Here is a 22,707-nt window from a genome sequence, read left to right on the forward strand (position 1 = left end):
TTGTAACTGTATCATCATAATGTACATCTATTTAGTATTTTACAACGGCATAAATCTTCGTGTACTATCTGTGTTGTGTTGCCATATCGCCCAGAAACTTACCCAACTCCATTGCCGAGATTGGTAGGCTCTTCAACTGCTCTGGTGCCAGGTTAGGATGGCTCAACGGACGTTTGACCGACTTCTCCATGTCAAAATCTTTGTGGACGCCCCTTATTACGGACCCATCTTTCGGCTTTTTTGAGATTGCCGTATGTGTGGATGCGGCACGTCTCAAGGCTGGATGCTTGGGCATCCATTCTTCGGCTTTTGGAATGCCCGTGAGGTCAACAACGACACAACCTGTCTCGATGTCTTTCTCGCCGACCACAGCGATGACAGAATAGCGTTTCTGCTTCGCTTCACGGATCTTCTTTTGTACTGAACGAGGACTATCGTCTATGTCGACTGAAATCCGGTCTGGGGCTCTCATGACCAGGGAGCCATTGGGCGCACGATTTGATAATCCTATGCCCTGGATAGACCTCTTGTATTTTTGAGCATATTCCACCACAGCCTGGCTGTCGTTCACCGTGATGATCATCACCTGTCGAGGATTTAGCCAGAATGGCCAATGGCCGTTGTGATGTTCGATCAAAAGAGCCATTATTCTCTCCACGGAACCGAGCACTGCTCGGTGGATCAACACCGGTGTTACTGGTCCCTGTACATTAAGGAGGGCGTGGTCAGTTGTCGACTCTCCCTTTTGCTCAAATTCTGGAGCGGGTGCTTGGTATTCCAGCTCAAAGCGCTTTGGTAACTGGAAATCGAGTTGGATCGTGGCAGTTTGGTGCTCCTTTCCATCCGAGTCCTTCAAGATGACATCAATCTTTGGTCCATAAAAGGCCCCGTCGCCTTCATTGACAGTCCACGCTTGCCCACTAGCATCCAGAGATTCCCTTAAAGCTGCTTCGGCATTATCCCATTCCTCGACTGTTCCAATGAAATGATCTGCTGGCCTCGTCGAAAGAGCCAGACGGTATGGACCCAGCCCAAACACTCCATAAGTCATCTTGATGAATTCTAGCGTACTCGAGATCTCCTGGCGGATTTGAGATGGTCGGCAGAAAATATGTCCATCGTCCTGGTGAAATCTCCGGACTCTCGTCAACCCGCTCAATGCGCCATGAACCTCATTCCGATGCAAGGGGCTGAAGTCTGCATATCGTATTGGCAGATCGCGGTAGCTTCTTTGCTTCGATGCAAATATGAGGCAATGTCCTGGACAGTTCATAGGCTTCAGCCCATACTCCTCATCTTCTCCCACTTGTCGACCTTCTTTTTCTCCTGACGCTCCGCGACCAGTTACCGAATACATATCATCTGCATAGTTATCCCAGTGTCCTGACTTCTCCCATAGCGACTTCTTATATATAGTCGGTGTAATGACTTCTTGAAAACCGAAATGGTCGTATTGAGCTCGAAGGAAATTCGTTAATCTGTTGAATAGTTTGGCACCATTTGGGAGAAATAACGGGGATCCAGGACTGTAGACTGAAGTAGTGAATAGCTCTTGCTCGACTCCTAGCTGGCGATGGTCTGCGAGGGAAGCTGGAGGATTGGTTGTTGACTTGGCTGCGTCCTTCCCCGCCGTGGCCTCGCACACGGTACAATAGCCATTGCGTGTTGACTGCAGTCGTGGAGCGCGATAAACAGCATGTGATGGCCTTGTTCTGATCTGTAATAGGCGCAGAGCCCGTGAAGAGCGCATCATGGCGATGGCATTGGACAGCCAGACACGGCTCCAAATATTTATCTCAAGTGAGCACTGGTAGCTCCACGGAGCGCGTCCTGATCCCTGCAGAACAGAACAGAACGCGGTGACCAGGGTCAGCTGGCAACGTCATATGGAACGTCGATGCCAGAAGTCCCAGCCTCGTGGGCGAATTTCTAGTCATATACCGAAGTATACTTCCAAGGCACATACCATTTTCCGCGTCGGCTCAAGGGCACTGTGCTCATAAACTGTATTCGGTTTCTATCTCAAGTTACACGATATTCGGTCTTCCAAAAGCTGGCTAGATTATCCGGGCGTCGCCAGCAATTTACGCGCATCGCATCTTCCTCAAGCGACTAATAAACACAGACTTTAATTCACCATGCCGCCTGGGAAAGCGAAGCTAAATCTGGGAGACTCGTGGGTAGTAGCGGACGAAGATGAGAATCCGGAGTATTCACCACATGATGATGAATACAAACCTCCGCCACGCAGAGTTACGCCGCCTCGAAGGTCGACACGAGGGGAGAATAAGTCGCCTGAACCAGAATTGGTGATGCCGTCATTGGACCTCGACTCTATGGACGGGTCTTGGGCAGACACGACAAGTAGGAGTGCGAAATCAAGAGCAGTCCAGTCAGCAGAAAGAGTCCTGGAAGCAAGGAGAAGAAATACTCGGTTGAATAACAGCAGTCCAGTAAAACGCACGAGGATAAAAGATCCGCCAAAGGGAGCACTGGGAAATCACGGCGAAACCAGCAACATCAGAGACATTGTGGATGTTGCAGTCGAGCATTTTATAACAATAATGTCCTGGCTTTTGGATATTCTCACGGGCGCCCTCAAAGTCCTGAAGAAACCTCTTTCATATTTCCTGGCGGTATGGCTGCTCTTCGGAATTGCCGTCATCGTTAGAAATCTGGTCACAAACTCAATCTATGCTTCGATGTCGCCGCTTTGTCGGATACCGGGAGCATCATTTCTAAACCTACCATTCTGCCCCGTCCATCGAGTCGATACTTCCCATGGGTCACCCCCACCAGTCGAATTCAATGACTTAATGGCCGTGCAGGCGAAGTTTGAAGAAGTCCTAGAGGAAAGTGCCGGTGGAGTCTCACTGCCGCTAGACATGAAGCGCGGCGAAGCATCAATTCGAGACCTACGTCAGCTCGTTCGGTATTCTCAACTGCATTCCAAGTAAGTGATCGAGTTTGAACTGGCTTTAAACCTCAGAAGCATAGCTGACTGTACTAGAAATGAGTTGGTTCTTGAGTTCGACGGCTTTATTGAGACTGCTCGAATAGCTTCATATGACTTGCAGAAATTCAATAGCCATGTGGGTCGAGCGGTCGACAGCGTTATTGCAACCACACGGTGGACTACCAGGGTCCTTGATGGCATTCAAGAGCGAGATGGTTCAAGAGGAGCTATCAACGCTTTTATCAACGACAAACTATTCGCCCCCTTCCAGCCTGTGAAGTTTACCGAGAGCGTCTTACTTGATCAGTATATTCAACACACACGAATCGTAGAGGAGGAAATCAACAAGTTAATCAACGAAGCACAGGCCATCCTCATGGTTCTCACTAACCTTGAAGACCGCCTTGATGTGATTTACGGAATCGCCACCAGAGACGATATGCACACTAAAGCATTGAAAGAAGAGATATTGGCAGAGCTGTGGACCATGGTTGGCGGAAATCGAGGCAAGATCAATAAGATGGACAAGAAACTAAACTTGCTGCAACAAGTTGCCATTTACCGAAAGACGGCATACGCCCATGTTTCCGGCACGATTATCCGTTTGCAAGCTATGGGAGCTGGCTTGGAGGACTTGCGCGAACGTGTTGGCTCTCCAGAGCTGCTGCGCGATCGAATCGACATCCCTCTTTCGGTGCATATTGAGAATATCAACAAGGGAGTTGAGAGATTGGAGGAGAGCCGACTTAATGCGAGAAAACTAGAGGACGAACATCTCCGAAGGACTCTTGAGCGTGGGCGTCTCGAAGGGACGATGATCGATGGATGATATCGCCTGGTCTGGAGTAATTTGTTTTGTGATATTCGCCTTATATTTTGGAGGGCGTAGCGCCGGTTGTTGGCCTAGGTCGGAATCTGGTGAAAACCGGCTCGATATTCTTTGCCTTTTCTTGGATTGAGGAATGAATCCTTATGACGAAATCTGGTATTAATGGATGGTTGGACGAGAAGCGATACCCAGGCGGAAAGAATGCATATGCATTGTCGAGCGGCAAAATCCCCATTTTCTTTCGTCATCTGGACCCTTAAAACTTCAACCTCCACACGCATTGAGCACAACTACATGTAAATCCTGGATGCGGATATGTCCTTGAGACACAACAAAATTTGGCCCCGGAACACATTTGGAACTTGTAAGTAATGATTCCTTCCTTTTGAATTTAATGTATTGGCGAACAACGGGTGATTCGCCACCCCATAAAGCAACTCGTTTGGAGGACAGGGTGATAATGTATGCTGTGAAGTTAATTTCTGACATTATGATTATCAGGGAGAATGAAGCAAGCTTGTTGCTCCACCATTGCGAGAAGTAATCTCTGAGAAATGTCACGGTGGTAGACTGCGCGAATTCCCGCTCCTAACTCCTGAAGACTGAACGTCCTATACCGTCATATATGCATCGTAGACATATAGAGTATCTCATCACACCACACATAGCCCAGAATAACCGCTACCACTGGCGTTTATTGACACCTCGTGCTCGATTCCTTAAGTGCTGTGAAGCTTATCAACACTTATGTGAGAAATTTAGACTCGCTCCTCTCCTGACCATCCCATTCCCAATACCACAGTTATGTGCAAGATACGAAGTCACTATCTATGCATTCTCATCATTGCCTGTGCTTCTACTGATGCTGCTGCTTCAAGATGGTCATTCCAAAACGAGTGTACAACACCGAAGCCGTCAAGGCCTCGTTCACTCCATAGCAACGCCAAAAGTCAGTTACCTACTGTCCACAGCCCTGTGCTACCACCAGCATCACTGCTTGCTCACTCCACCGAATACATCATCGCCACCACTCGCACCACACCTACAATCACTGTCAATTGCACCTGAGGATCAACAAACGTAGTCCCAGTGGCTCTACCATACCCGTCTGGTCACAGTAGAAAAAAATCCCAAATTGACTTACCCAAAAGGTAGCAAAGAGCCTGTCCGAAGAGAATCTCAATACACAATGTCAAATCGTCTCATTTCTCAACTAGACACCTTTCCAGCAATATGTGTCCCACTATCACACAAGTCGTGGGGACTAGAGGAAGTTACAAAAACCCGCAAGAAAGTCGACGGTACTCTGCAAGTCACCAAGGAACCCATCGCGACTCTACAGTTCAATAAGAGAAGTTCCAAAATAATGGAGAAAATGGTGGATGATGCAGAGGCAGCGAGGATTGCTGACCTCCTTGCCGACCTGGACGTACCTTTCCATGATCCGCAAATTAGTAGCAGATCTCCTTACTAGGTTCCGTCTGTTACCAGATATCGAAGTCAAGATGAATATCAAGATCATGAGAAGGATGAGCAACCTCGGCGACATTCTCTGCCTCTTTTGACATTCTGGAACCTTAGACCAAAAAGCCAGGATCGAGAACAAAGTCGCAAGAAAGCTGGAGGGAATTATCACATCCCAAATTGGGGAAACAAGCATGTTAAAGTCGACACCAATCTATGGATACCGGAGCTACACTTGAGAAAGGACGGCTTGAACTGGGACAGCCCAAGGGGATTAAAGATCAAAGGAAATCCGCAATGACCATCTTGGTGAGATCATCTATGATCATTGACAAAGACAAATCCATTCTGAAATACATGACAGCGTTGGGGACTTGACCAACCTATGGTCATATCGCTGTCAAGGAAGAGGACGGTAACTTTCACATCTTAATGAGTCACCTGCAGCGTGGACGATGCGTTTGGGTATCTCGAAAGAAGGGTGAGAAGACAATCATTTGATATTTCCCTCACGGCAAAGCTGTGGGATGCCAGGACTCTGGTCTTCGACGCCCATGATCGGTCGGGTGCTCATGGTCTGTTGTGGAATCTCTGTCATGGCATGGATTCGCTGACCGGGCCTGATATTCGGAAGGGTAGTCCTGTTCTGGCTCGAGGACGCCTGGGCGGTTCGCTGCAGGAGTAGATTGAGAGAGGCGATGAGAATGATGGTGAAGGCTGGCTGGAAATGAAGACACAGTTGGAGAGGATCATCCGAAAGAGAATGGCTGAAAAGAATGAATGATCCTAGTACGAGACTTGCGACGATTGCAGACGTATTGGTCGGCCTTTTATCCAGAGAGAGTCGTCATTCGAGGATGACATTCTACTACCTACCGCACCGGAAATGGATGTTACTGCAAATTTGTCCACTTCCTGACGATGACACGAAGGTTGTTGATTGTAATGCCAAACGAAAGGGTAAAGCAACTTGCTCTCTAGTTTGCAAGCAGAGAGCATGTACAGCAGCTTGTTTCTTGGATCCCAGCAAGCCTTGTTATATGTCAATATCGACGCTTAAGTGCAAAGCGAAGTACCTCTTCGTCTTCGATTTCGAATCCAAGTCTTGGTCCGGAGGAAGCTTCTGAGTCAGGCGGAGAAGAAGATGACGAAAAAACTAAAGGGGCAGTGCATAAAACCGGGCTCTTCAACAAAGTTTGCCTTCCATTTTGCCCACAAAACTGGAACATACGATGCAATGACTCCGTACAATGTAATGATCTGAGCTGGACGGGCTTCAAATGCCTGAGGCAAATTCCTACAAACCCTCATTCCATCTCACGCCTGCTTTTGGGATATTTCCAGTGCTCCCCAATGATATATCTCGCTAAATTGACATTCCAACCACCTCAAATTCGATAGATGATAGGCATGCTTTCTTGTTCCAAATACACTGAATTTGCTTCCATTATTTTGCCCAACATTGTTATCTGTGTCCTCGGCAAGCCATTGAAGCTCACTTCAGAGTACCTAAATTGACATACATACCTAGTCGGTCATGCTCCCCCGTGTCTCCTCAGGGCTATTGACAGCATTTTCTCGATTTGAACCGAATTGCAGAGGTTCGACCACGCCAAGCCTTCTACCCAGCTAGGCACCAGTGCTTCAAATCTAATATATACTGACTGATGAGATCTCAAGAAATAGACATCTGTTCACGCCTCGCATGAGATTTGCTTGATATCCATTCACCCCTGTCGCGCCTCTATTACCTCCAATTTTTAGGCTCGTCCCGCAGACGCGGGGTACAGTAGCTTGCTGCTTGGTCCCCCCGAGCCCCCGTCCTAGGATCACCCCACCTGAACACCTCGAGGCGCATCACCAAAGCGAACAAATTTCCACTCAGCTAGCTACGAGTCGCACAGTCATTTCTTGAAGAAGGGAGATTCCAATTCGAATTGTATTTCTCTTGGAGCCGTCCACTACGCAGAAATCGAGGGCTTAACAAAGTACACAAGATGCGCGATTCCGCACGATATCGTAGGGTACTTACTGCTGCTCTGCTTTGCACCCTAGCTTCTGCTGGTCCATACGTTCCTCGTAGAGATGGTAAGATCTCGTCATAGTTTCTTAATTAAAGGTCAATGCTGATTCATGAGCAACGGTAGTCTCCAATGCCTTCAATCCCTGGATCTCAGTCAATCCCAGCGGGGTTCCAGTTGCAACCTACACACCGAGCGTTGCGACGATAAGCGGCGTCGAAACAACCCTCAATCCCATTCCTTACAGCTTGACAGCCACTGGCACAGCTACAGATTCTGTCTCGAGGTCTGCGGAGACGACAGCTGCCCCGGGTGGTGGATCGTTCCAGGAGTGCCATAATCGCGATGGGATATATGCGCCGTTTTGTAGCCCTGCCAATGGATCGGATGTCAATGTGGATGGCAAATACTATGGTAGGAGCTTGTACTGGAATATACGAGAAATACTGACAAATAAAGTAACATGGGACAAAGACTTCTTTGCGCAGAAGAATGCTTCTGTCAATATCGTCGCGAACTACGTAAACGATACCGGACACGGCCCTGTGGCTTTCAAGTCGGATCCCGTTTCAACGAGCGACGGGTACTATGTATGGACGATTCAAAAGGACTGGTTGCAGGAACTGAAGACGAACAATGTTACACTATTCCTGAATCGTATCAATCTTCCTGCTGGGGCACAACTTAGTCTTGAAGGTAGGACCACCCTTCCTCTCGGAAAGGGTATATATACATCTAACAATCCCAGGCCCGACTGTCCGAGTGAAAGTTTACGAAAAACCCATCTACCACCAGCCTCCCTCTTCAGCACCCAATGGCCAATCCCTCTACATCGCTCTTCCCACCGTTCTAGGCTTCATCCTCCTTTGCGTCATCGGCGGCTATTTCTGGAATCGCAAAAACCGTAAGATTGGACTGGGGAATGTGATGGGTCGGAAGAGTGGATATGGTACAGGAAAATCTAGGAGCCAGAGAATGGGATTGGGCAAGAATGGAGATATACAATTGAGGGATAGGGACCTGACAGGCAGTGGGCAGTATCACGACTCGCCGGCAAAGGTTGCGAAGGGTCTGGGACGGGAGAGGGAGTTTGATAGGGATAGTGATGGATTGGGCAGTTTGGCGAGCAGTCCGGCGGGGAATGAGGGACACAATTATTTCAGAGAGGAGTTGAGGAGACAAGAAGAAATGCGATGATGTTGTGATGGACTGTTTGGGAAAGGCACTGGAATTGCATGGCTTGCTAGACTGGGAAAAGCAAAGGTAAACACACTGGCGTCACGGTGCTGGGTATAATGGGGAAATGGCCATGGGTCTACGAAGTATGAATGCATTATGACTGGTTCTGAGTAGCAACAAATAGATCTTAATATGAGTATGATGCAAATAGTTTCATTCGAACGTCAGAGTAAATATCTCTTGGTTGAACGATTACCCCGCCAAATGCCAAGCAATCACCCCACTTGGACGAGTCGAAGGCAAAGTTCAAGACATGTCCACGTCCCTGTCATTGCTGATCTCCCGAGTCCCGACAGGACAGCCAAAACTTTGTCAGGGATCCGTTCTCCATTCGACTCCACTTACTCGCTTACCTATTTGTCTGCCTGTGCTTGAAACTTTGGCTCAAGAGGATAAGACGGCAATTCGCTTCGACAGTGCTCAACGTCAATGATTTGATACATTTTCGGTGTCTTAGTCATTGCTAGATCAAGATAAGGGTCATGTTTTGATTTTGATATCAGCAGTTCGATTGCTTTGTTGAACCTAGTTGGGGCGGTAACTAAGCTGTTGGTACGTCGCTTAGTTCTATCTCGTTCACTTTTGCATGTTCTCTAGCGTGGAGAGGAGAACATGAACGACCAAACAACTTATAAACACCCTCTTTTGAGCTTGATCGAACACGGCTGTATCAAAGAAAGCTCATTAGTATATACAGATATTATATCTATCTAGACAAAAGACCACCGGCTAGCTTTCCAAGCCTTTAAAATTACCACTTCGATATCTCGATATAGCTAATCCATCCGCCTATATATGTAAACACCGCCTCCAAGCATCTCACCTATAAGCCAGGCAGATCAAATGGAGGCAAGTTTGGCCAATTGCCCAACCCCGCAGGATCACCACCAATCCTCACGAACTGTCCAACACTAGGCGTTGGCCCGTTCAGCACAAACATCATGAACCATCCAGGCGGACTGGTATGTGCATCTGGCGGTGCAGTAACAACACACGTCGTACCTGTACACGTTACAGCCGGGAATATCGTGCGCTGACCCATAGCATTACCATGCGTCGAGACCACAGATCCCAGGAGTGAAACCTTGATGTTTGCAGCTGAGGACACCGTGAAGGTAACTTGTTGTCCATATGACCAGTCCTTGTTGGTTATCGTAAATGTTGGCCGAGGAAGGCCAGAGAGGAGATATGGCGGCGAGAAGACCTCCACGCGGTATTCCTCGGGAAAGGAGTCAGCGGGTGACACGTACTGCCCGGTCGGATCAGAGCCAGACACCAACACGCGGCCATCAAGTAGGACTGTAGCTTCGGAGTGGTACAAACGCGCCACAGTCGTGTTTGCCATGATAGACATGCGCTGGTTGACTGGTTTAGAGGGATCGTAGATGACCGCGTTCAGGTTAGGTGATCCTGCGAGACCAAATCCAGCAACGCCGTGTTCAGCACCGTTGAGAATCACGTAGGTGCCGTCTGGGAGGCCGGCCATGCAGGGGAGAACTCGACGGGATGGCATCCGTTCGATTGTCCATGTTGGATTTGCGACTTCGGGCTGAGTGGAAACGCAATTGTCGATTGGGTAGCCGCCTCCTGAGGTTGAGCCACCGCAGATCAGCACGCCCACTGGGTCCGTATATGGTGCGTGTTGGGGAAGGATGACCATTGCGCCTTCGAGCTGGTAGGTTCGACCCCCGGTAGGATCATTGACGGCTCCGGGCATATTGGGCAGTGTTTTAATGGTTTCAAAATTTACTTCATCGAGGATGCGAGCTTCATTGTAGTAGGCGATGAAGATGCCGGATTTGAGGACGACAATGAAGGGGTAGAGATTGAAGGGTGCGGTTCGGTCAAGGAAGTCAAGATACACAGTTGTGTTTGAGTAGCCACTTGTTGTGCTTGGATCCTTCACTCCTGTTGGTGGCAGGATTTCCAGATTCGGTTGCTCAGCGGCATTTTGACCGATTTCGCCGCCGACGACGAGGATGGAGCCGTTGGCCATAATCATCGCTGAGGGATACCAGCGAGGAACTTGCAGGGAGAGAACACCCGGGTCTTCAACCCAGCCATGGGTACCTGGCACTCCATCCGATCCATCAGGCCAATACAGACGAATTCCGTAGTTAGCATCTCCCGCCCATCCTCCAACTGTCAATTGCCTACCAACTTTATCAGGTAGGGTAAGACCACCCGCGCAGAAGACGTCAGTTTGGAGTCCATTCATAGCCCTCCAGGCTTTGGAGAAGTCATTTATTTGTGAGAGGTCCAATTCGTAGGCTCCAGTTCCGTTTGGTTCGCCAGTGCCTTTCTTCTCTACAAAGGTGACTTTTCCTGTCACTACTTGGGAGACGATGAGAGGGACGACAACACCACCAATGAGAAGTGAGTATTGTCCTGCATCGGTACCAGTTGGAATACCCCAGCTGTAGAGAGGTGTTGCACCTTGCCAGGTATAATATGTGAGTTTAGAGCCGTCGCCACAAATGTAGGAGCTGTTCCCGGTGCAGAGAGCGGCACAGGAGGAGTCTGGGTACGTGATCGGCGCTGAGCTTCTGGTGTAGTATTGGACCGAGTTAGGATTTGTGTATGTGGAAGGAGCCGATGCGACTTGGATGTTTGCCTATGATACATTAGCACTAAAACATCTTATGGCGTTCCTATTGAGAAGGAATTGTGTTGAGACGATTTTTGCCGCTACTATGGCGTCAAAGGTAATCGATAAGGTACATACCACGTCTCCACAGAAGCATTGTGAACCATATTCCAAACCGGCAGCGTTGTAGCCAAATTCTTGGCATCTGGTGATACACTTCTCGGGGGTATTCCCGGACGCATCATCCCAGACTTTGTATGGGAATGTGTAAAGCTGTTCATTGGGATCTTCAGCTGATGGAACATTATCTTGGATGCATCCTCTAGAGTTGAGAAGTCAGCATACGAAGCACAGGACATATTACACGGCTGAGGATGTCCAATGCACTTACGCATAGCCCCATCCTGTCGGCAATCCCACTTTCTGAGGAGCAGGCGCGGCATAAACTGTCGGAGTTCCTTTGGAATACATAGATAATCTTCCACCAGCTCCGCACATCTCAGAAGACTTACCTGGGCATGGAATGTTGCAGTCTGTCTGAGCAGCAGCCAGAGCTCCACCATTGTAAACAAAATTGTCGCAGTCTATTCAAAATTAGCTAGGCTAGAAAATTGGAGGTTTGAGCGAACTTACAGCATTCAGTTCCGTATTCGGCGCCTGCAATGGTGTAGCCGAGACTAGCACAGGTCTGAACGCAGGATTCTAGAGTATTTTGTGCATTGTCGGGTTGTTGCTTCGTCAATATGCGGCCGTTCAAACCATCGACCCAACATCCTTGTGCCGTCCATCCGGCTGGGAAGCCCGTAGAAGCTGGTGAGGTGCTTGAGCTTGATACAGAGACTGTCGACGAAACACCTGTCGGTACTTTGGTTGAAGATGACGAGACAGAAGATGTGGAAGGAAGAGTTGTTCCGTTCAAGACATAAACTGTGAGTCGGTTTCCTGCAGTTCACATTAGGTTTGACTCAATCCCATTCATAGTTTCGAACATACCAGCTCCACAGTACTCGTAAGCATTTCCACCGCAGGTAAACGAGCAGTCCGTACTTGGCGCTACGGCTGATCCCGTTCCAAATGAATTTCCACAGTAACATTCTCGTCCGTACTCTGTTCCGAAATAAGTAAACCCAGCACATGATGCCGCGCACATCTCAATCGTCATGAGATCATTTGCGGATGCGGCACCTGAGAGAGCTCTCACGCCAGTCCCTTCGGTACGGCATTGATAGTAGTTGTACGAGCCTACTGTAGGCTTGTTCTGAAGAGTTGGGGAAGCAGTAGCAGAGCTTGAGACTGTCGAGGATGATGAAGAAGCTACCTGAATTCGGCTACTGCTGAGAGACACGGAGCTAGACAAACTCGAGCTTCCTGCTGTTTCCAATGACGATGAAGAAATTTTGGAATTGGAACTAGTCAGTACTGAAGTTGATGCCTTGGAGCTTTTTAAGCTGGAAATCGACGAAGATTTCGTCGAGCTTAGGCTTGATTGTTTGGAGCTGGAGCCTGATGATGATTTCGTAGAACTCGTTGAGTGTGCCGTAGATGAAACTGTCGACACCTTTGTAGAAGTGGAAATCTTGGATGACATGACCGATGATGATTTGGCGCTCGTTGACAGAGTGGAGCTTTTTGACGACGCCGTCGAGACAATAGTAGAAGCAAGAGATGAAGAACCAATAGATGTTGCTGTCACTGCCAAGTGAGTACTGGAAGTTGACACAATTGAGCTCGTGGAGGAAACAATGCTCGTCGTATTCCAAGGTAGGAGAGTGACAGTCTTGTTGAAGTCATAGACATCCAGTCTTGACGGTCCTCCGCAGTACTCGGAAAAGTTGCCGTTGCAAAGCATAGAACAGCCAGATATTCCCTCTGGAGCAAGTGAGCCGCCATTGGAGATAGCATTATCGCAGTAGCATTCTCCAGAGTATTCCACTCCAGCAAGACTGTATCCTGCCGTTTGGCAAGCCGCCACGCAGTTACTCACGGACATATTGTTTGAGCCACCAACAACTGCAAGTCCGTGGTCAAGAGTTCGCCCTGTTGTTCCTTCGGTATAGCAACCTGAGAATGCCCAGAGTCCTGGGCCTGGGTTTGTTGTTGGTCCAGTTTGGCCGTTCCAGAAGAGATTCAGGCGGTTTCCGCCTCCACACTAGACGAAGGGAAAGTCAGAAAACAAGGACTATGGTTGGGATACAAAGTCACTCACAGGTTCAGTTGCATTTCCGGAGCAGGCTACATTGCAGTCGGTAGTGGGTGCTGGACCAGACCCTGCAGCTAGTTTGTTGCCACAATAGCACTCCTCGGCATATTCAGTACCAGCATAGATGTAGCCAGCCTTCTCACAATATGTAATGCAAGACTCATCAGTCATTGCGGTATTGTTCGTATACCCACCCCCTGTGAGAGTTCGGCCGACGTCGCTGGTGCAGGTCAATACGGCAAAAGTCGCCAAAGTCACCAGACTTACATGTAGCATCCCTCAGATCTCCAAGTTCCTGGGAGAGTTGAGGGTAACACAAGATCACGCTTTACAATAATCGCGGCTTCAGACTTAGCGAACTGCTGATCATCAGATTCTAAATACTATTGTCCTTTTCCCAACATGACTTACGGAAGAAATCCACAACAGTACGCTGAGAGCAGAACTCATTTTTGCAACCATTGTGCACTTGCAACTGGTATCAGCCGAGTAAGATATCATATTATGAGGTATTAGAGCTGTTCATTTGAATTTGCAACGTTCATAAAGGAGTGAGAACGGGTAACGACAGATGGGGAGAGGCAACACAGCAAAGCAAAAGCGAGGAGAGAGCAGCGAGGGGAGAGCAGCGAGGAGAGAGCAGCGAGGTCATATAACATATACACTGCAGTGCACATGTATAAGGGTCCATCGATAGTCGGTACCGTACCTATGCTTACTTTGACAGGGGGGTTCTGCAGGATCTCGGGCTAACCAGCACTTTACCTAGGATATCTTCGTATAGGATGATACGAGCCCCATTTTGTCGACAGCGCGCCGATATCACCAAGCCCGGAGGGTTCCCAACAACATGGCTTCCCACAAGCCCTGTTCCAGATCAGTCGATGTCTTCCCCAGAATGTGCACGGCAAATCGGCAGGAAAAGTTGAAGCTTTCGTTAGCACCACAGGAGCAGCGCCAACGGGAACAGCTAAAGTTGACTGGCTCCTGAATGGTCTGGAGCTGTCGCAAAGAAACGTGCAAGCTCCAAGCCACCAATATTTTTCTGCAGCACTCTTGACGCGTCCGCGAAAGCTTATCTGCTGGGGTACCTGGGTAGAGGCAGGTAAGCAGAGCGATCCAGGGGCAGAGTTCCATCAAGTTTGTATTATCTGACGAATTGAGGCTCGCTCTCGGAAAGGATGCATCGCATCTTCCTTGAGACTATTGAATGAGTGCAGCAGCTGCTGTCCTGTCTGTCGCGGTGGGTTGACGTTCTATCTCTCTCTGTGTGTGTGTGTGTGTATGTGTATGTGTGTGTATTGCTTACCCGCCTCGTTATCAAATCTGTAAAGTAACCTTAATGCTACTGCAGGCGGGCAAAGTCGGCGAGATGCCTGAACAAGCCACTGAGAAAGATGATTTAGCCAGAATTGGACGACTTGACAAGGCACGATACACGATACACGATACAGGATACAGGATACAGGACACCGGATGTAGTCCGCAGACTGAATTGATGTGATGTGATATGCTTGGCAGGGGAACAGGCAGACAGGATACAGGACCCCTCGCCGATCCTGCCCTGCCCTGCCCTGCCCTACCCTACCCTACCGGCCGGAGACAGCACCTTCAGGTGCAGTTGAAATGAAGCCGGCCGTGTTTGTTTCGAGCGTGATGCTCTAAAGGGAAGCCGATGCGCCATTTTCTTCAGCTCTTTGGTAAATTTAGATACAGATAAACCACCAAGGTACAGTAGGTAAGGCAGGTAGATAGCGCTTGCTAAATTACTTGTCCAGCGTACCTAAATTATCTATAGTACAGTATGTTTTACCTTAGTCGGGATGGTCGGGAACGGCACGGCACGGCAAGGGATGTGATGTTGATGATCGACTGGCAGAGTGGCAGAATGGCAGAGTGGCAGAAGGCTTGTCTTCCAAGTTCCAGCCTTCAAAGCCCGCCAAGCCCCTGTCAGAATGCTTGTCCTTGTCTTTGTCCTACATCCGTAAGGTAGGTAGGTACCTACCTACCTAGTACTGTAGGTATTGTCCTTGTCCCGTCCTCGTGATGTTCCCCTCCCAGCCCGAGCCCTCGACGTGAGGTCGTCTGCGTCGGCAGAATCACGTGTGTCTCCACTTCTCCAACTCCCGCTCCGCTCGTCCCCTCCCTCCTCCTCTTTTGCGCTGTTTGCCTTCAGGTTGGCTGCTTGTTGGTTGTTGAATTTGTTGGCTGTTGCCTATGGACACGACAGCACAGCACAGCACAGCACAGCACAGGTTAGTGAACATCAACGTCCTGCAACCTTCATCAACCTCACCGTCACCGTCACCGTCACCATCATCACCTTCCATTCCCTTCCCTATCATATCATTACACACGATATGTCATCTAATATTTCCCTCCCGCAATCGAGGTAATTCTGGCTATGCTTCAGTCCGCAATGCGACGCGTCAAGCAAGTTACATCGTTTTAAGTCACAAGTCAACACCGTCGTTCGCCTCAAAGTTTTCAATCAAGCGGTGTTGCTTTTACAGAGCCGTGTTGTGGTAGAATCGAGATTGTCGATCCTGAGGTGGCATACTATTGTAATTGCTTGGCCAAGGTTTGCTCGGGCACAATGCCGGACACGACGTCCGACCCTGCTTCCGGGCCTGAGGATGTCGGGATGATTGATCCTGATCCTGCCACTTTGACCTCAGACCACACATCCAAGCTCCAACAATGGCTTCATCCTACTGACTATCTGGCGGACTCAAGTGAGTTCCGTCGCCATCTACTGTCACAAGCACCCGGAACAGGAATCTGGCTCTGTGAAGCATCACGTTTTCAGCAATGGCATGGATCCAATGTTCACGGGACATTGTGGATCAAAGGAGTTCCTGGAGCAGGAAAATCTGTTATGGCTGCTTCCATGATTGAGTACTTGAGAATTACAGAGAATGTTCCTGTGCTTTTCTTCTTCTTTCGCCATATCGTTGAAGCAAATCGAAAGCCACGTGATCTCGTGCGCAACTTTCTTGCACAGTTACTTCCATACAGCGCTCGACTCCAAAGTGTGCTTTACCCTTTACTTAAAGATGGAGCTAGAATGGAAGAGATGTCTGATGAGAATCTATGGGAGCACATGTTGCTTGGACTGTCCTCCGTGGAAAAAGCCTATTGCGTTATCGATGCCCTGGACGAGATGGAACTAGGACCCAAGGATGGGTTTCTTCAACGACTCAACTCTCTGGCCACGTTCCGTCCAGATTCCTTCAAAGTCTCGATGACTAGCAGATCTAAACAATATTTGCAGAGTGGTCTGAAAGATGCATCTATTGTTCACATTAGTCTGGAGGATGACCTCGTTGGCAAGGACATCGCAGTCTTCGTCTCACACCAATTGAGAACGGTCCTATCAGATGAGCAGACGCGACTTCGAGATTCTCTCACGTCAATTATCTGTGAACGGTCGAAAGGGTTATTTCTCTATGCCAAACTGTTGATTGACCAAGTCATCCCCACACTTCAGTCAGGTAATTTGGACACCGAGCAACTCGCCAACACGCTTCCCATAGGTCTGGAAGAGATGTATGACAGCATGCTGTTCAAGCAGACGCAAGCTCTGAGGGTTGATCAAAACATACAGGTCTTCTTGCTCCAAGCAGTCAATCATTCCTCCAGGGCTCTGCGGTTGAATGAACTTGCCAGTGCGCTGACCTGCGCCTTCCCCCGTATCGAACTAGCAACTGCTAAGACGATTACGAGAAGTGCTTGCTCCCCTCTCCTTCAGATTCTAGAGGACGAGACCATTCAGGTCATCCATCGCTCCTTCACAGAATAATTGCTGAGAAAAGAGAGGCATGACCAGGGGCAAAAGGACCCCAAGGCCATCGTTTCCCTATCCTTGACCCACTGGAAATCCATAAAATTCTGGCCATTCTATGTATAAGATACATGAATGCCGGAGCATTACCAGAAAGTGGTACTCAAGGCACTCATTGGCAAGGTCAATTGTCCCATTATCAGGGCTTGAAGCTTGATCACCCTTTTCTAAAATATGCTGTCAAGAATTGGGCATATCACTGCAGTCGTTACGACACCGATGATGTTGAATTTTTTCCAAGCTGTCGCTCAGTTTATCACCCCAGACAACCCATACTTCAGACAATGGGTGGAACTAGAATGGACCGATATATCGTACCCTCTCGCTTTCAAGGTGCCTTCTCCACTTCACATCGCCGCATTTGCAGGCATGACCAAATATGCTCAGCTGCTCCTGGACCAGGGATACTGTGTAGATGACCTAGATGGCGACGAGAGAACTCCGTTGCATTGGGCTTGTGGACGTGGTCATATAAACATGGTTGCTTTGCTACTAGAGAACCATGCAGAACCTAATTCTGAGGACTACCGGGGTAGCAAGCCTATCCATGGAGCAGCCAGAAAGGATTATTTTGAAATTGTACGACTTCTGCTGAAAGCTGGGGTCGATCCGGATACACCCAAGACGCGCGAGAATCACAGACACAAAAGGTTGAAAGGAGGAGAAAAATCGACCAAGGGCGAGACTGCGGTTCAGTACGTTTCCGTGCAAGGGCATGGAAACACGCTCTTGGAGATGCTGCCCTATCTCAAACGCGAAACTTTAGAGGAACTGCTTTGCCGGTGCTGTCTCCATGGGAAATCTGATCTTGTGCGGATAATTCTCGACAATTCAGATGTAAGGCCGAATGCGAAGTTCCGGGGTGCCACCGCTCTCTACATATCTGCTAACGGTTGTAGTTTGGGCTGTGTTAAGCAACTGTTGACCAAAGGCGCCGACGTCAGTATCGACTCCAGCTGGCGACCACTCAGTCCGTATCAGCAAGGTGTGAAACTTGGAAAGACACCATTTCATGCTCTGCTTGCTGGTATGGAATTCGTGTACAGCATAATAGGCGAGTAGATCTTAAAGCTCCTTATTCAATCTGATGATAATCTCGAAACTCTAAATCGCCAAAACGATACCATCCTTTCGAGCGTGTTCCACCCAAGGGACACGGCTGATCCAAGGACTGTCCGAATGGTACTTGAGGTAGGTGCCAATCCGTCCGCGACTACTGGAAATGGCTATACAATTCTGCATACCTATCTCCGCCACAGCAGCGATGTCGGTATCCTTGAGCTCCTACTGAGATATGGCGCGAGTGTCCAGGAACTTGGAAAAGACGGAGATACGGTGTTGCATACAGCTCTTGCACACAACTGCAACCCCGACATACTTCGTCTTCTAATCGCAAATGGGGCTCGAAGCGATGTAAAGAACGATAGAGGGATAAGCGCTTTAGACCATCTACTTTCGAACGGCCCGGATTAGAAGTTTTCAAACTTCTGCTGGGAGCGACTTCAGATATCAGTGCAAGAAGACTTTGTATTTGGACACTGCCCGCAAGCGAAGACATATCAGAGACTGTCCAATTTATCCAAGAGCTTCTCACCACAGGTGTAACTCTCGAGGATGTTGATACCCTTGGTAGAACCCCCTTACTCTCCAATTTCTCTTCTCAACAAGCATTTGATGCCCTGATTCACTGTGGTGCCAGATTGGATATCACAGATCGGCGAGGCCGAGGTGTTTTGCACCACTTAGTGGCTGAGGGTCACGAAATGCCGTCAATTAAGAGACTGCAAGATCTTGTCACCATGGGCCTGAATGCAAAGAAGGTGAAGTTTCTTCCCACCACAAAAGTATAGAATGTATGCTAAATTGAGTTTCTTCAGGTCGATTACGATGGCAATACCTTGCTTCATGAAGCTGCCCCAAAGTATCATGCCGGCAAATCGGAAATGGTGTTTATCCAGTACCTCCTCTCCTGCGGTATTCCCGCCAGTGCTACCAACAACAAAGGGCTAACACCTGCCCACATCAGCATGGAAGCGACAAATGTTGAGTATGTCGGTGAAGTACCGTTGTGGAAATTTTTCAAGAGGTAAGTCGCACTTGTCCTCGTAGCAAGTTATTCCTGGCTCGGAAGGTGGCTTTCGAGTACTCTGTTGTAATTCCTAGCTTCCTTCAGTGTTGATTAAATGCTGTTCTCGGAATCCAAAGGTTGTCTAACACCTCCATAGCCTTGACGAGACATTCGATGTCAATATTCCGGACTTTGACGGCGTGACACTTCTTCATCTAGCCTGCGTACGGTCTGAAGTGGAAGTCATCCGCTTGCTTGATGCTGGCGCGAAGTGGAATATTGTTACTGCAGAAGGACGTAATGTTTTGCACATTGCCTGTCGAGCAAGGAATAGCAATGTACCAGGATTGTTACTCAATAAGGAAAATGCCAAAGCTCTAATCATACTCTTGCTGTGGCTAACTACGAATAGACCCAAAGCTTGGTAAATCAAGCAGATGAAAATGGAATGATCCCTCTGCACGATGCTTGTGCTTCTGGTTACCCGAATCAGTATATCTTCTCCTAGCGGCTGGTGCACGAGTCAACCAAGAAGACAACAGGAAGCGGACGCCACTCCACTGCTGTGCAGATTATGGGAAGGAGCAGAACATTTTCTCTGTGGTCGGGGACTACAATTTCAACATCAAGGATCGCTGGAGGCCATACTTAACGGGTTTCAGGAAGCATTATATGCAAATCAATCGTATCGGAATGGTCGTGACCGCACTTCTCGCTGCAGGCGCGGATGCTTTGACACTTGACGAGGACGACACCTATCCGTTGGCGGTTGCGCTTACGAGTAGATATCCCGAGATGGCACGGAAACTTGATTTTACCTTGGAAGCCATCAAAGAAAATGAATACTTGGACTTTGATCCTAGTATTCTTACCCAACTGGCCCTCATGAAGCAGCCAGGAGTTCAATCACTGGATCTCAAAGGCAGCATTCGACAAGATCTCCTTCAAAACTCGGCGCGCTATCTTCCTCTGCTCCACCCCCAGAGTATTGTTGACTAGTTAACGCAAAACAATGGAGACATCGCCGGAGTTACAAGGACCACTGCTGAGCCTGACGAGCAAGTAGACACAGAAATATCGCTGCTTTATGCGCTCATTGATCACGGATTTACCGACATCGTTACATCCCTGGGGAGATTTGCCGCCTTAACGACGATGTTGAAGCAGTGTAGGCGCGAATCGACGCTGAACCGGATGCCGGAGTGCAACGGTACTTGACGAATCGAATGGCCCCCTCACTGCACATAGCGGTCCAACGGCAACTACCCAGCATGGAGATGCTGCATGTACTCGTCGATACATGTGGAGTCGACGTGAATGCTCGTAGAATGGTCTCTCCGTCGGGATTTGGATCACAAGGTTTGACCAAAGGTGGCACAGCACTTCATGTTCTTGCCAAAGGGAAGAGTTTCTGGTCTCTTGAAGCTATTGGGTTCTTGGGCCAACGAGGGGCAAACATTGACGCTATAAACGAGAATGGCGAATCACCATTACATATATCCAGTACCCGCCTTCTCAACTCCCCCACTTATGGAGAGTGGTGGAAAGCCGACTGTGCTCGTCTACTTCTTGATTTGGGAGCTGATCCAAATTTTATGGACGCTCAAGGATTAACCTGTATTCATAAAGCTGTCACCTGTCCCGAAGTCATGGAAATATTGATGGAGAAAGGAGCGGACGTCTCAGCCGGGAAAGTCTCACCTATGTTCTCAGCAATTCAGGTCAATAATCTTCATGCATTTAGGATGATGCTTGATGCTGGAGCTGATTCAAACAGCAAGGATCAAGACAACGTTGTTAAGATATTTGTTGGCCGGCAAACCAGACCGTGGCTTCTCCAAAATGCTACTCAACGGGGTGCATCATTTGTGAAATTACTGATCGAAAGGGGAGCTGATATTTATGCCCCACTGGAGAATGATGAAAATTTGATAAATCAGGCTTTCCGCAAGGCAAACTACGACGTGATTGCCACCTTTCTGGAATACAAGGAGAAGATAGACTTCACTACAAGAGATCAATCTGGAAGGACGATACTGCTCGCAGCGTGCGATTGGACTGGATTTCTCCCAGGCTACAAGTCGCTGAATGAGCTACCCAAAGCCATTGCTCCACTCCAGTTACTCCTCGAAGCTGGGGCAGATCCAGTGGCAATTGACAACGAAGGTCGAAACGCCCTCCACCATCTTCTCGACAACGCCACAATCGAAGAGCAAACTGTCGTAAACTTCATACAACTTCCCGCAGCCGAAATTCTGATACACCGGAAAGATAACCAAGGCTACTCACCGTTCCACCGTGCCATGCTCACCTTCCGCCCAAATATTTGCGACGCCCTCCTCGATTTAGGAGCAGATCTCTATGAACCCGACCCAACAGGTGCCACAGCGCTACATGTTATCGCCACGCAATGTCTGGAGTTCATTGATGAAGGCTCGCCTAATTATCACGACTTGAAGCCTTCCTTTTATCCAGACTACCACCCAGGTCTTCTTCGTGTTTGGAACCGATATCTTACTGAAGGTGGTTCGATAAATGTCCGGGATCGGAATGAAAATACCCCTTTACACGTATACCTCACTGCTGCTGCGCCTTGGAGTAGATACGAGGATGTCTGTTATCATGTAGAGCATTTTGATGAGTATTTTGGAGGGAAGAATCAAGAGAAGGTGGATTGGTGTGCGAGGAATGGTGAGGAAGAGAATGCGCTTCATGTTATTGCTAAAGAGAGGTATGCGAGAGATGGCACTTATGGTGCGAAATTGTTTGGGCTGTTGATAAGCAAGGGAGTGGATCCGTTGGAAGAGGATGGGAAAGGGAGAAGTGCGTTGGATATTGCGGCTGCGTTTGGGAGGAAGAAAATTTTGGAGCTCTTTGCTATGGAGAAATAGACTGATGTGCATCATAGCATAGACTATAGTAATATATGTGAAGGGTTTTGGCTAGCAGTAATTCGGTGTTGGTCACTAGCAGTGTTCTGGACCTTCTGGCAGGCCTAAGCGAAAGGGATGTTTTGACGGAAAAGGGGCTCGCTTAACCAGGCTTGGCGGCGCCTGACCATTCCCTACGAGAGGGTAAGACGGTCTCTGTGAGGTAAGCCACTATATGTGCACAGCTCTTTACCGATCGCTGAACATGAATTTTTCATATGCTTGAGCTCCATCTTGAAATGGAGGGTTTTACTTGACCAATCATTCATAAGCCATATGTTGTGTACCTTTTCGGTGAAATATCTTTGCTGCAAAGTCTCCAAACACCACCACACCGATTCCCAGCATACATCGTGACCAATAAGTTCACCATATCGTAAGAAAAGGTTTACGGAAGAAGTTTGTATGAACAGATCTGGGTTGCTATGGCCATCATGATCTAAGCTGGATTCTCGAAATAGACAGACTCTCCTCAGAATCCAGCGCCATCGGCGAAATCTATCCATCCACATTTATTTGACTTCGGTTTAAAGATAAAAAGACCATATCAAAGGTTGTTTTTCTTACTC

General features: G+C 48.5%; 8 protein-coding genes across 8 annotated transcripts; 6 read left to right on the plus strand and 2 right to left on the minus strand.

The window, feature by feature from the left end:
* Positions 1-19: 19 nt before the first annotated feature.
* On the minus strand, positions 20-1,802 carry ONS95_012292 (uncharacterized protein). Its single transcript, XM_058505917.1, has one exon. The coding sequence runs from the start codon at positions 1,751-1,753 to the stop codon at positions 65-67; it is 1,689 nt and encodes a 562-aa protein (XP_058358440.1). The 5' UTR covers positions 1,754-1,802; the 3' UTR covers positions 20-64.
* Positions 1,803-2,138: 336 nt separating this feature from the next.
* On the plus strand, positions 2,139-3,785 carry ONS95_012293 (uncharacterized protein; the record flags this gene model as incomplete). The annotated part of the gene is made up of 2 exons (XM_058505918.1): positions 2,139-2,953; positions 3,011-3,785. 2 exons carry the CDS (start codon positions 2,139-2,141, stop codon positions 3,783-3,785), a joined length of 1,590 nt encoding a protein of 529 aa, XP_058358441.1.
* A 3,461-nt stretch (positions 3,786-7,246) lies between these two features.
* Positions 7,247-8,467, plus strand: ONS95_012294 (uncharacterized protein; the record flags this gene model as incomplete). Its single annotated transcript, XM_058505919.1, has 4 exons — positions 7,247-7,337; positions 7,397-7,684; positions 7,730-7,966; positions 8,019-8,467. The coding sequence occupies 4 exons, from the start codon at positions 7,247-7,249 to the stop codon at positions 8,465-8,467; spliced, it is 1,065 nt and encodes a 354-aa protein (XP_058358442.1).
* A 544-nt stretch (positions 8,468-9,011) lies between these two features.
* ONS95_012295 (uncharacterized protein) lies at positions 9,012-14,968 on the minus strand. The gene is made up of 8 exons (XM_058505920.1): positions 13,708-14,968; positions 13,564-13,655; positions 13,303-13,516; positions 12,090-13,245; positions 11,730-12,038; positions 11,488-11,680; positions 11,235-11,418; positions 9,012-11,123 (listed from the first exon to the last, which is right to left on the minus strand). The coding sequence occupies exons 1-8, from the start codon at positions 13,795-13,797 to the stop codon at positions 9,333-9,335; spliced, it is 4,029 nt and encodes a 1,342-aa protein (XP_058358443.1). The 5' UTR covers positions 13,798-14,968; the 3' UTR covers positions 9,012-9,332.
* A 924-nt stretch (positions 14,969-15,892) lies between these two features.
* ONS95_012296 (uncharacterized protein) lies at positions 15,893-17,098 on the plus strand (the record flags this gene model as incomplete). Its single annotated transcript, XM_058505921.1, has 1 exon — positions 15,893-17,098. The coding sequence occupies one exon, from the start codon at positions 15,893-15,895 to the stop codon at positions 17,096-17,098; it is 1,206 nt and encodes a 401-aa protein (XP_058358444.1).
* Positions 17,099-17,314: 216 nt separating this feature from the next.
* Positions 17,315-18,054, plus strand: ONS95_012297 (uncharacterized protein; the record flags this gene model as incomplete). The annotated part of the gene is made up of 2 exons (XM_058505922.1): positions 17,315-17,977; positions 18,040-18,054. The coding sequence occupies 2 exons, from the start codon at positions 17,315-17,317 to the stop codon at positions 18,052-18,054; spliced, it is 678 nt and encodes a 225-aa protein (XP_058358445.1).
* An 849-nt stretch (positions 18,055-18,903) lies between these two features.
* On the plus strand, positions 18,904-20,207 carry ONS95_012298 (uncharacterized protein; the record flags this gene model as incomplete). The annotated part of the gene is made up of 5 exons (XM_058505923.1): positions 18,904-18,960; positions 19,018-19,226; positions 19,366-19,505; positions 19,621-19,632; positions 19,702-20,207. 5 exons carry the CDS (start codon positions 18,904-18,906, stop codon positions 20,205-20,207), a joined length of 924 nt encoding a protein of 307 aa, XP_058358446.1.
* A 272-nt stretch (positions 20,208-20,479) lies between these two features.
* Positions 20,480-22,099, plus strand: ONS95_012299 (uncharacterized protein; the record flags this gene model as incomplete). Its single annotated transcript, XM_058505924.1, has 1 exon — positions 20,480-22,099. One exon carries the CDS (start codon positions 20,480-20,482, stop codon positions 22,097-22,099), a length of 1,620 nt encoding a protein of 539 aa, XP_058358447.1.
* Positions 22,100-22,707: the final 608 nt, after the last annotated feature.

Source organism: Cadophora gregata (assembly GCF_030347475.1).
Source record: "Cadophora gregata isolate MNR1 chromosome Unknown scaffold_6, whole genome shotgun sequence".
In the NCBI taxonomy this organism is placed as follows: Eukaryota; Fungi; Ascomycota; class Leotiomycetes; order Helotiales; family Ploettnerulaceae; genus Cadophora; species Cadophora gregata.